The sequence below is a fragment of the Passer montanus genome, unplaced genomic scaffold, assembly GCF_014805655.1.
Source record: "Passer montanus isolate IOZ18808 unplaced genomic scaffold, ASM1480565v1 scaffold14, whole genome shotgun sequence".
Classification (NCBI taxonomy): Eukaryota; Metazoa; Chordata; class Aves; order Passeriformes; family Passeridae; genus Passer; species Passer montanus.
Genome location: NW_024360941.1, coordinates 6170758 through 6183943, shown reverse-complemented (window position 1 = coordinate 6183943; position 13186 = coordinate 6170758). Strand labels below are relative to the sequence as shown.

General features: G+C 36.2%; 1 protein-coding gene across 3 annotated transcripts in view; it reads left to right on the top strand.

The window, feature by feature from the left end:
* SPOCK3 (SPARC (osteonectin), cwcv and kazal like domains proteoglycan 3) overlaps positions 1–13186 on the top strand; it is a 159923-nt gene that overhangs the window by 71986 nt on the left and 74751 nt on the right. For all 3 annotated transcript variants that reach the window (XM_039700300.1, XM_039700301.1, XM_039700299.1), the window contains one exon: positions 2233–2347. In XM_039700300.1, the coding sequence (XP_039556234.1) occupies positions 2233–2347 (115 nt within the window). The remainder of the gene's footprint in view (positions 1–2232; positions 2348–13186) is intronic.

Sequence of the window (13186 nt, the reverse complement as noted above, 5' to 3'; positions counted from 1 at the left end):
CAGTAAATACTGAAAGTCCTTGTTTCCATTTGATACCCGTCTTCATGTTGACATAAAGACAAAGTGGGAATTACCATCTCTTTTTGTTAAGTTGGGTTCTGCCTGTAGTTTTTTGCCAAAATGTAACATATTGCCAAAACCATGTTTTATGGCTAGCTAAATTTGATGGAATTGTTGAAAAATACCTTCACAGTCCCAAGAACTTCAGAAATGAAGTAATCATTTCAGTCGGAATGGTTACATGATCTCCTCTGTTCCTCTTTTTTCTGGAACCCGTTTCCTACTTGATATTAAACTCAGCATCCTTGTATTATTCCAGTTTTCTCTTACTCATGGTTTTGGTGTTGTTGTTGTGTTTTTTTGTGGTTTTTTGTGTGGTTTTTTTTTTTTTTTTTTTTTTTGTTTTTGTTTTTTTTTTTTTTTTTTTTTTTTTTTGGTTTTGGTTTTTTTTTTTTGTTTTTTTTTTTTTTTATATTTCATTAACTTATTCTATTTTACAGAAGAGTTATCTGAAGATAGGCAATATTCCAGTATTGGTACCTTAGTGTCTCCATCAGGGAACATTATGGGAAGAGGTACTTGGGCCAGTACATTAAATGATTACTAGTGGCTGGCATTACATCTTGCCTGACTTCAAGCAGAGAAAATATTTGAAATGGAATCTAAAACCTAAAGTAAATTGGACAAGGATATGCTCTCCTGAATTTTGACTCCAATTCTCTAACCCTAGTTCAGTAATTTTTCTTGGCTGTGGTGGCTTCCCATTTGTATAGAATTGTTTTAATCAGATTCATTCTGGATTGTGTGTGGTGGTTTTATGGCTAGTTTGCCATAGAAATAAAAAATTGTGGAAGAAGAATACTTCCTTTCATATGTCTTTTGCTGCAGTTAACAAAATAGTTCTTTTTTGTCTGCATTGAATTATTATTATACTAATGATTCCATCACTTTACTGCTTTGATGATAGTATGATCTATTTGTTTTTGCACAGCTGAATGTATTATTAAAAAAAAAACCTGAAAAAGTCACTGCTCAGACTATATTTAATTACACTTAACACTACAACATCATGCATCAAAACTGCAACAAATGAACTAATGATCAGCTCGGTTCTTGTTTTCTGGGTACATGCATGGTTAGGAGGCTTAAGTTAATATCCTCTGTCAGGTCACACAGAAATGTGGTTAAAAGATCGCATTTGATTGTAAAGAACAGAAGAAACATAAATTATCTTTCAGAAAGTAAATTTGCAAATGTATGCTGTCAGGCACATGGTGTGATTGTTGGGAATGTCCTGTGCAGGGCCAAGCGTTGGACTTGCTGGTTCTCGTGGGTCCCTTCCAACTCAGAAAATTCTGTGATGCTGTGCTATTTTATAAGCAGATGCAAGAAATGGAGAAAGACCATTTCTGAAACACAACTGAATATTGCAGAGTAGTATGCTAATGTGAAGAAGAACACAGGAAAACTGAATTCCAGTTGTTCATAGCTTTCTTGATTAAAACAAGGATACCAATAGGGGTGAAAAACCCAGTTTTGGATTAGTTAGATTACTTGAAAGGACATCATGAAGATTGGAGAAAGGAGAAGTTGATTGTCTCTTGAGAGAGCTTAAATTGGCAGATGCTTTTCTATATTACAGTCATGTAGGCATGGCTCCTCGAAGGATGCAAATTTAGTTGTAAGCAACAAACAGCGTTCTTTGGCTCTTCCAATATTATAGTCAGAAATCACTGTTCTTAATTGGGTTTGTACTTCAAAAATGAGTATGGATTATGACTAAAGGACCGGCTAAAAAAATGAAGCAAAAATAGCAACCTAGAAGGAGGTAGAATTTATGTTTAAAGATGGAGTCACACAAATCACTCACCTGCATATTTAAGTTTACTTTTTCTTTTACTGAAATCTCATTGGAGTAATAATCTCTTAGTAAATTCAGTGTCATTGTTCACCACTTAATGTTGAGTAGGAAGAGCACAGTTGTGTCATAGTAAGCACTTAAGGGAAACTGCTTTCAAGGTGGCAATACCATTATTTGGGGATTGCAGTCAGAGAGTGGCAGTTGTTAAAAGAGTATGGCAGGGAGTACTTACCTACACAACAGCTGTATTTCTTTCTGGCTCCTTTCAGTCCAGCACTGTACAAACAGCAGGCCAGCCCCCTCCACATACTGGGTGGGTGTTATGTGTGGTGTTTCTGTAACTGTTAACAACTTTCTAAAACTGTTTTCAGCTTTAGATCCGGCTAAAGATCCATGTTTGAAGATGAAATGTAGTCGCCATAAAGTCTGTGTTGCACAGGATCAACAAACTGCAGTTTGCATTAGTCATCGAAGGCTTACGCACAGGTAAATACTTCAGAAGTTAATCCTATACATATTTTTGTAGTGTTCATGACTTGTAAACCATAAATCCATTTTAATTAGTTTAATTACTTAACAAGATGTGAGCAGAGTAGAAGTGGATTTTAGAAGTCATTATGTATACATAATTTGATTATAATGTTTACTACTTGATTCTTTTTAACTAGAATATTAAAAAAGTATACCTATTTAAGTATTTCAAGCTTCTGGTACAAATGCATTTAAGGAAATACCCACTGTGCCAGTACTAAATGAATAAAATTATTGTGATAGTATCCTACTCCTGTACATTTCTTTGACATCATCGCTTATACATGTAAGTATGAAGCTAAAGAACTCAAAAATGCTTGCTGAAGTGTAGATAACAGTCTGATACAGTGCAAGTTGTTTGAGATTAGTGGGAGGTTTTTCCTCTCTTCTTTTTCTCTTCTTCTGTGCATTCTAATTTTCTTTGCATGCTGGGCTGGTTAAATGTGAGGAGAAAATATATAGCAAACTCATGTGTTTCTGTGTCTTTATCTGAGGCAGAAATATGAATATGTAGGACCTGAACCATACACTTATTTGACTGTTGTGTGCTAAGGAGGTGGAGTCAAATTGCATTTTTGACTTGACATTGTTCTTTTTTTCACACTTTGTTATGGGAAATGGGACACAGTAGAATGGCTAAATTTCAATAAATTGATTTGAATAAGTGTCTGTTAAAGTGCTTTGCTTAGTAGAGACTGTAAAGAGCTAAGAAAAATAAGACTTCCTTGTGTGTTGAAAGAGGATCAGTTCAAGTACAGTTTTATGAATGATACAAGGAATGTTCTTCTGAGTGTCTAGTTATGTTAAATGCATCCATCTGGAGCTTTTCAAACCATCAAGATAGTACATACTGAAAGGAAAAGTTTAAACTGTTCTTGATCTGCAGCTGTACTTAATTAACAAAAAAACAGTATTTGTGGGGTTACACTGTTTATATTAAACAATCTCAATGTAGAGCTAGACATTTTAGTTTGGTAAGGTGCTATATATGGTGCAAGAATTATTATCAGACAAAGGCAGGTAGCCTGCTTTCAACTTCCTGTGAAGTGTCAGGAATACATGAGTGTTAATTGTGAAGGAACAATACAATAATTCCAAATTTCTAAGAGGTATTACATGTCATGGAAAACAATGCAAATAATGACATTTTTTAGTTAAGTGTACATGTGGTAGGTGACAACTGAACTCTTTTAGATTAGATGAAGATGACTTCTCTTGAATTAAGAAACTTTTTGACATCAGCCTTCATCCCTGTATTATTCCTCCCACAGTTCTTAGTACTCTTTTAGAATGGTAATATTTTAAAAGACAAAACTTGCCTGAATACAATGCAGTCAATAATGAGAAACTTTAGAATGGCAGAAAGGTGATGATTGTAAAAGCACTGTACATTTAGTCTTGTAAAGTAGATGAAGCAATTTTTCACATACCTTCGCTGAGCCATGGCAGGGTTTTCCCAAGCTTAGATCTCCCTGTTCCCTCAGATTACCACATACAAGGAGAAATCATTTGCTTTCTTTCTAAAAAGGTTTTTCTTCATGCAATTTCTGACCTTTTTGTAACATGGTGGGTTTAAAGTATGAGTATCATAAACACAAGGAGACATGTCTGCTGGGTCTCTTTACCACGACTGATTTTCTTTGTCCAACATGTTATTCCTTCACTTGTGTCTGCAGTTTGCACACTGGCTATCAGCAGGGCCATCTGTTTCTCAGAGATCGTAAAGGATTAGTGCACTCTGTATGAGTCTTGGTAAAAATTAGAGAAAGCATAACTTGACAGTTGATAATATAACCTATCTACCAGTATCCATTTCTAGTATACCATTTGTGTGTAATCTCTTGTGAATAAACATTTACAAGAGATATTTTCATCCCAGTAATTTTAAAATTATTATCCATAAAATTTTCATCCCAGTAATCCATCCTTTTTGCTTAGTTTGTGTGTATTTTCATCCCAGTAATTTTAAAATTATCATCCATAAAATTTTCATCCCAGTAATCCTTCCTTTTTGCTTAGTTTGTGTGTGTGCACATGTGGTGTTCTTCTAGGATCAGATAATATGAATAATTAAAAAAAGGTAGTTGGGGATGTTTTCTGAATAAAATAGTTGTGACTTTTTCATGAATTATTGGGAACTATTCATAAAGAAATTGCCCATAGATTTTAATTTAGACATATTTGCTCTATAGATCCATAGAAGTTCCAGAGATTTTTCCCAAGACTCTTGCACAGGAAAAGTATTTTAAAGTACATGAATTGGCACAGTGGCAAAGATGATCCCCAAGAGACTGTCAGGGAAGAGGAGACTTTGCACATTTCCAAGATAAATAAAATGTTTATGGGCACCTTTGGACTACCTGCAGGGAAGGAAGCATGAAATACAGTTACAGCTGAATAGATTTTTCTGTAGTGTCATCAAATTGAAGTGCTCTGATTTATAGTTTAATTCTCTATTACTAGAAGCAGCATTCCTAAGCAGCCCTATTACCTAGTTCATAAATTTCTGTTTATAAATTCTGTTACTTTCTTTAGGTAATAGCATAGAGAAGTTGCTAATCACTGAAGACTGATAATTGTATCAAATGGAGAACTCAATCTGGTAATTTCTTTTGTTGTTTGTAAGAAACTAACTTTCAGAAAAAACACATAGGCATAGACATTTCTGTTCAGTCCGTGCTGTCCTAGGTGTTCTTCTCTGTACAGTGCAATCTCCAAACTATTGCAGCCCAGTTTGGATGACTGAGGGCCCCTCAGCACCACACAGTGAGGCATGGGTGGCTATCCCAGCCACCTGCAAGGCTGGTAGCAACGTGAGATGACAAGGTCCCAACAGGTTTAATTAATGTGACAGCACATTTTAGTGATGATTCTACCTGTGCTTTCAGAAGTATTAAAACTTCTGTTAGATTGGGTATCTCAGCACTGTGATCTTACGACAGTGTGTTTTCATTTGTATGGTTTCAAAACCAGCTACTGTGTCTCACTGTCCTTTTCATGGAGTTGTGGGTCAGGCAAGCCTATGGTTTTGCTCTTTCCTCAGTTTCCATGGCAGCTGAGATCATGGTCTCCCCTCAGTCTCCTCTCATGGCTCATTTCCTTTTCTGGTAGAGTGCCAAGATGGCAAGTCCTCTGCTAGCACACTCCTGCAGAGCCACAGCACAAGAGCTTCCTTTATGTGCTGTCCTGGAAAGACTGAAAAGCATTTGACAAAAAGATGAAATAGGTGTTGTAGATCATTGGTCATGAGAATAGTTGGAAATACCAGGACTTTGAAAACACAGGGATATGCTTAAATGAGCAAGGTTTTTGTTGGTAGCAGGTAACAGCATTTGCATCTCTGATGGCTTTAACTGTCTTGGAAACTGTGTTCTGTGTGCTACACACTTAGCTCTCTGCTGTGAAAGAAAGATAATGTACTTGAGGGGAAAATATGCAGGATATGTATATAAATGTTGTTCACATTATTCCCATGTGGATTGCCGTGGAAAAGGAGTATCTGCCAGCACTACAATGCATCATAAACAGGTAATTCAAACTATGATGTAAAATAGAATTTCATTGATTCTTTGAAATTTGGGAATTTGTCGTTAACTTTTCCTTTTGGCTGAATTGTGTTTTGTCATCCCTTGTGCTTTCCAGCTTATCTTTGTTGGTAAATAAAAGGGCTTTGTGGGGAAAAAACCTGTAAAGGGTCTTTATATGAAATAATGAAATGCTTTGGAGTATACCTTATTCCATTACAAACACAACTTGCAGAATATTAAATACAGTATTGGTTATCTTTGGATGTATTGATGTGAGTGTTACAATGGCAGGCAGAATATTCACACTGGGAGAAATCATCTACTCATTTTAGTTTCCAATCTCTTCACTCTCAGGAGATATAGCTATTTACATCTGCAGTACTAAGAATCTCTGGCAACTGTGAGTTCACCCCAGTGAGTTTGGGGAAGAGGAAAGAAGTTATGTGAGTGTTCTGCCAGAAGACATTTGGACAGGAATAAAAAGGATGAGTCAGAGGAGAGGGCTGTAGGTGGTAATGGACATTTCCTAATGCCCTCAATGGGATGTGTGCTTTTTGTGCATTTAGCACAGCAAGTGGTGGAGATAAATCCTCCAATCTCCATGTACTTCTTGTTGCCACTTTGAGTGAGGAAAGAAAGGATATGTGCTAACACCACGACATGCAGGAGCTCATTAAGGCCATGCAAGCTGGTAACTAACCAGGCTCAGAAAACTGGAAAAGTTAGTCCGTGGTGATCTGTCCTAGATTTACAGGTCCTGATGAATGGTGTGCTAACTTCCTTTTAGATTTGAAAGGGAGAATTATGATATTGACACATACTGTAGTTTTTATTAAGACTGACATTGTGTGAATAATAGGCTGCAGTACTAAACTAAGCAGTGTACAGGTGAAGTTCTAAGCCAGTAGGTCATCTGCAGATGAAGAGCAGGAAAGCTTGAAAAAATGAGAAAGGGTTGCTACCCAGCAGAGATTTTTAATGTAAACATACCAGTAAACATGGGGCAGTGCCTCTGGTTTCAGGAGAATTACATTTATTGGAATCCTTTTTGTACTCCATGTTTGTTTAAAATATTTAAACCTAACACCTAAATGTGAAAGAAAGAAGAGGAAGTGTGGGGTCTTCTTCAAATGTTTCTCCTTGCTTTCATCTCATTTTTTTTATCTCAAATCAGCTGCAGGAGACAATTTATAAAAGAGATTAATTCAGTTGAGACCAAGTTATTGTACAGCCCATTCCAAGATTTGACTGCTTACAGATGGAAACCAGTGAAGACTCTTTCAACATGATTATTCTAAAACTTCTGAAAAGTGGAAAATTACAAAACAGTTTTGGGGTAAAAATCATGTTTCAATTAAATCCCAGTGTCTTTGATATATTAGAACCTGGTGACTAATGTACTCACTCATTGATCCTAGTGGACTCTGATTAAAAACCAGTCTCTTTTTCTTCTTCCATAAGGAGAAGAAAAGTACTGTGTAAAATTGATTTGATGCATTTAATCAATCAATGCTTGGAGGCATTAAATTATTTAGTGCATTGAAGGTGTGTGCAGTTTTTCTAGGCAAATGTAGATCTGTCTCTTTTGTGAATTCCCCACAAGACATGATGCCCCCTGCCCCCACTGTGAAGGTTCTGCTATGCTCTTATGAGTTTGTTTATGTGAATTGTGCAGATCGACACCACAGCTCCCTGCTATGGCAGAAATGGGTTTGTATTTGTCTCTGCCATAGCATGTTAAAATGGAATTACAATGTTTAAAGACCTGACAGCACTCACTTGTGTAGTGATATCGAACTCCCTATTTCTTTGGATTTTTTACCATCTCCAATCATTTATTCTTAGGTTTCAGAACAGGAAGCAGTAGTGACTGGTTTCCAGTAAATATTAACTAAGCCACAGATTCTGGTGATACTTGCAATTCTAAAAAATACACCTCACTGCATTTTATTAAAGGTTAAGGTAGGACTGGTGACCTTTTCATGGTAAAAACATTTCAGTTACAGGTGTTGATCACTTTGAAAATACTGAGAGCTCACCAGTCATGAATAGAGAGTCATAATAAGAAAGCATTTCTCTAAGTTAAAAGAAAGAAAAAATTATAAAAGAAATAAAAAATTATAGCAGCTCTTTTTCTCTTAGAGCTTCACAAGGCAGACTCCAGAGAAGTGTGCAGACTGGACATTTGTAAGGTGCACAGCTGGGTAGAGGTGAGCAGTATAGAAAGCCTAATGATACAGAATTCACTGTCTAGGAATTAGTGGCTCTTTAGAGTTCCGTGAAATGAAGATAGATCTAGTGACAATTGTTCCCTGCCCCAGGCCTGTGTGGAGTAGGACCTGAATTTAGGGATTAATAAGAATTCTGTCATATTTCTGCCTGTGGGTGCAGTCTTCAAGGTATGACAGTTTCACTATTAAAGCATATTGAAGAGTGTCACCTTATTACAGACTCAGAGAAGCTGATAGTGGTAAAGATGTTGCATCACCTAATCCAGTTTGTTAAGGTAGTGGAGTTGGATAGCTTCATAGATTTTGTGGTGGCATTTAATCTTGTTACAACTTCCTTCAGGGTTTTGGTTTAAATGACATTTTGAGATGCTCATTTAGTTCAAGTCATTGGTCGTCTAGACCATTATCTTGCCTTGGACTTTGTCCTCTTCCAGTTTTCTGAAGAATATGGAAAATCAGTCTGAATACATTTTCTGTGAGGTAGATTTTCAGTAGAACTTCCCTGTATTTGGTCACCTTAATATTTTAACTTGAGGAAAACATTCCATCTCAGCTTGGAAGTGATGAGTGTTGAGCCTTGGAGCATGATGTGGATTAGCCTGGATGATGTGGCAGAAGCTCAGAGTAACACTGTGAAAGAAAACAAAAACCCTTCTGTTTCTATTTGTGTGGGTGCTGCATGGCTGAAATTATGCTCCCAAGCAGAAAAAGTGAAGAAATCAAATTTGTGAGAGGCTTATTTGTGCCTATATGTGAGAAAAATTCACACATATATATAGTGCATATGTGTACATACATATGTGCACACGCATATATGCATATATATGAATGAATGAGTACACATGCATATGTATTCTTTTTCTTCATATTGTATGGAAACATGTATCCCAGATTTCCAGCACATCATACTTTTGAACCTGAGGTATTTTGCTATTTCCCTTCCTTTACAATAAAGGAAAGAGGGCTTTTAATTTAGACTTGTTACCACTAAATTTGTGATTAAAAAAGGAAAAAAGGATGAAATTGCAAATCTGTGTTTGTATCTATAGTATTATTAGTCTGAACAGTTTTGAAAGCAAATCTATTAGAACTGATATGGAAAATTTTCTCATTAGGTTAGAAAAACAGGAAAAGGGGCAGAGAAAGGAGGAGCGGTATAGCTTTCCTGTCATTTTAGGTGCTGCAATGTTTTGTTATTTAAATAAAAACCCCAACAAAACAAACAAGCTTTCAAAAAAACTGAAGGAAAACAAAGGAGTTTCTTTGGGCAGATTTTGTGAAAGTTGCAAACACCACTATTTAGGATGTCATCATTTCACATTATAATGCTGCTGAAGAAGGCCAGCTGGTGCAGTTAAGTCCCTTATTGGAAATTTTAGTCTGATTCATTACTGTGATTTGTAGTTGTACACAGAAACACTTAATCATTCTTATCCTCCAAGCTCTATTGAATCTACTGAAGGCTTTCTGGTTCTTTGCATAATTTGTGCTGCCAGTCTGCCAGCTTGGCAGTGTTTCAAGCTTGCTGCATTATCTGTGTTTGTTTGCACAGGAAGTGATGCTGCACGTAGGCTGAATTTACAGTAATTCTTTTGTAATAGGCTAATGAGCAACACTACTTCATTCACAATGCTAACATTATATAGCTTTGATTAGACCAATTATTGTGTAACTATGCCATTGTGATCATACTTGCACTCTGCAAAGTACTGAAAAGGAAATTTGCATAGCTGTAGCTTCATTGAACTTGCAGAGAAAATAATTTGGACTTTTATGTGCTTAAGAGAGGTGAAAATTTGAATATGTTGGAGATTTTTATATGCTATGCAATTGAATTTATTAAAGTGAGAAAATGAAGCTTCTTTTTTTACTCTCCATTTCATTGCACTGGGGAGGAAAGGAGGTGACTGACGCTGTGCAGCCTACATTCTGCATGTGCCCTGAAGGCTTTTACTCTCCATTTCATTGCACTGGGGAGGAAAGGAGGTGACTGACGCTGTGCATGTGCCCTGAAGGACTGTTAATTCCTTGGTGAGCTTCTGTTCCCTCCATTCCTGTTAGTAGGAGTTATGGGTACGTAGCTAGAGGAAAACAGGACTCTCTCGTGGAATTCCTTCTCTCTCTCTATGGAGCTTTTGCTAACACTGGTGGAAGACTTCTGTGTCGATTGCATTGGATATTGCAGTATCAGTGTTGTCCAGTAGTATCAGCATTACTATTTATTAAGGTTGTTATTCAGCCATACAATATTTATACTTCTTGCTGTCCAGCTCCAAAACTCAAAAATTGCTGTCCTGATAGAAAAAAACCCCAACTTATCCAACCCATGGCCTTCTCAAACTGTGTCTATAAAAATTGAAAATATAAATTTTTAAATGTTTGGGGTTTGGTTGGTTTTTTTCAGTATGTAAAACAGATTTTAAATAAAAGAGACCTAAACAGAGCCTTTGTATTCTGTTTGTTGGCAGAACAGAAGTTGTCCAATGTACTTTCACCATTCAAAAATCTGTGATAGGCTTTTTTTTTTTAAGGAAAATGTGGAGCTGTATGCAAGACTAAATCATATGGACTTCATATCATATGGACTTCAGGTAGTTTAGTAAGTCCTGAGCCTAGTCATTTTCTACTGGCTTGAGCAAGAAGCTTGCTCAGATTCTCAGTTGCCTGTAGGATTGAGAAGGTGCACTGGATAATCAGTGCACGTGATTTTGTTTGTGATCAAGAGAGTTCTACTTAGAAATTCTGCAATGAGATTATAAATTAGGATTGGGTTTTTTTCCAGGAAAATGGATTTCAGCTTGCTGTGTTTCTTTCTGTCTTGCTGTTGGTGGCTGAAAGCACGTTCAGTTGTACTATCTCCTAAGTAGCAGTGAGTTAGAAAACTTCTGTTCATAAACTAGATAACAGGAAAGAATGTGGCTAGGAAATCTGACTATCTAGGAAAGCTTTGTTGGTAGAGTGCACAATTTGGCTAACCCTTGGGGATGTTAACGTACTGTCCTGTTTGTAAAAAATGCTGTGTCAACTTTTGTTGTGTTGTTTTAAAATGGTCTTTATCCTTACAGTATTCCTGAGAATCTACTCTAAAAGATGGCTTTTTTGCTAAAAAGATTAGGAAGAATGGTGAAGACAGTGTGACAATGCTTTTAAATTACTTCTCTGCCCTTAACTATGAAGTTGTGATTGCAGTCCACAGCAATGACTCACTGTATACAACTGAACGTTGAAATAACACAAAATTATAAAATCTTTGACTATTCCTTTACTAGAAAAGGTAGGCAAAGTGAATTTAGGAATGGTTCCATGCCCCTTCCTAAGAATACCTGTTAAGCTCATGCTATATTTTTATGGTGCTTTAAAAATTGGCTGTCAGAATCAGTTTTCAGTGTACTTTATTAGAAAATATTATCAATTCTAAAATAGCTGATGCAAACATTTGTAATCAGTTAATGTTTAATTTGGAGTTTCTTTGTGGCTTGTGTGTTCATGGGTTTGGTTTTGGTTTTTTTTTTCCTTTCAGTATTACTGAAATTCTCTAATACTGGGTAGTGGAACACAGTAGTATTTCAGGATGCTTGTATATGAAGGGCTCTTTCACAGCTTTTAAAATTTGATTTTGGTTATAATGAGGTGCTTTTATTACTACCTAGCATCAGTTTTTATGCATTTCATTTTATGTGAAAGTTATGGTTCATAAGTTGTGTATGTAGGCTCTGAATACATCTGTTATTTTGCTTATGTACCAGTGGTGGGAAAAGGATAGTGTGTGAAACCAAGTAGGAGTAGTGTTGAGGGAATAGAAATCATAGTACTAATTTCCATTTATGAAAAACAATGCATTTAAGGTTTCCAATGTTGAGAAATACCTTAGGTGTCGTAGCTGGAGGTGTTTGTCATCATCAAGTGAAGTATGTGCATATATTGCTATTTTGCAGTAAATGGTATTACTGCTTTTGGAAAACAAATAGTGTACTCAGCATGCTAAATGCATGTCAGGAGTCTCTAAAAGTTCCCATTTGTTACATGGTCAGTTATATAAGGGGGTTTTGTGTCTGGCAGCATTTTTATCTTTTGTTTAAAATCAAATGCCAAAACCCTCTTCATGAGTCCAGATTGTCTGAAATAGGTTTGCATTTGCAAAATGCTGTTGTCTGCTGCAGGAGAACAGAATTATTTTACTTAGGTGTGTGGCTTTTACCACAGACAACTATATCTTTTATATTAGATACTTATTACCTAAAAAGTATCTTTTTTTTTTTTTTTTTCATTTTATGTCAAAATCTGCGTACTGGGATGCTTACACCACGCAAATACTTTTTCTAAAACACTTATGCATCTTCTGTATTAGTAATAGCAATGATAATAATGAAAATTTCTTACAATCACAGTACAATTAAGGCTGGATTTAAAGCTTCCTGAATCTGTGGGATCCACTTCCTTAATTCAGGCACTATCTGTCCAGTGGTTTCAAGAGCTGTATTGGGTTTATGGTACATGCACAGAGTATCCACATGATGTGTGGCACTGTAGATTCTGTATTCAGAAATCTCAAAGAAATACTCAAATTCTGTCTAAACAGAACTCCTGAGGGAGGCAAAGAAGAGATTACACCTGAGGAAACCTGAACTCAGAGTAGCTGTGACTCTAGCGTGTTCTGGGTCAATTCCTTTGAGGGGTACTTCTTCAGTGGTACATTTGAACATTCAAGGACAGGTACACTTTGGGGGTAAAATTTATATAAGTATTTTATAATAGTAGAGTGTGGTTTTTTTACAAGAGTGCAAAAGTGCAAAATGTTCAGAATGTATCCTAACTTTATAGACTGTGTTGCCTAAGTTGCAGATGCAATAGCAACAATGCTTATTTCCTAATAGACACAGACTTGCAATTCCTAGACTGTTCCATAAAGCAATAAAAATCAAACAAACAGAGCCACCCCAAACCAAACTAACAAAATTACACAGAAAAAGAAGCATCAATTCTCTCCTGTGTTCAGGACAACTTTTCTACACTAACTAATGAGGTAGAAAGATTAA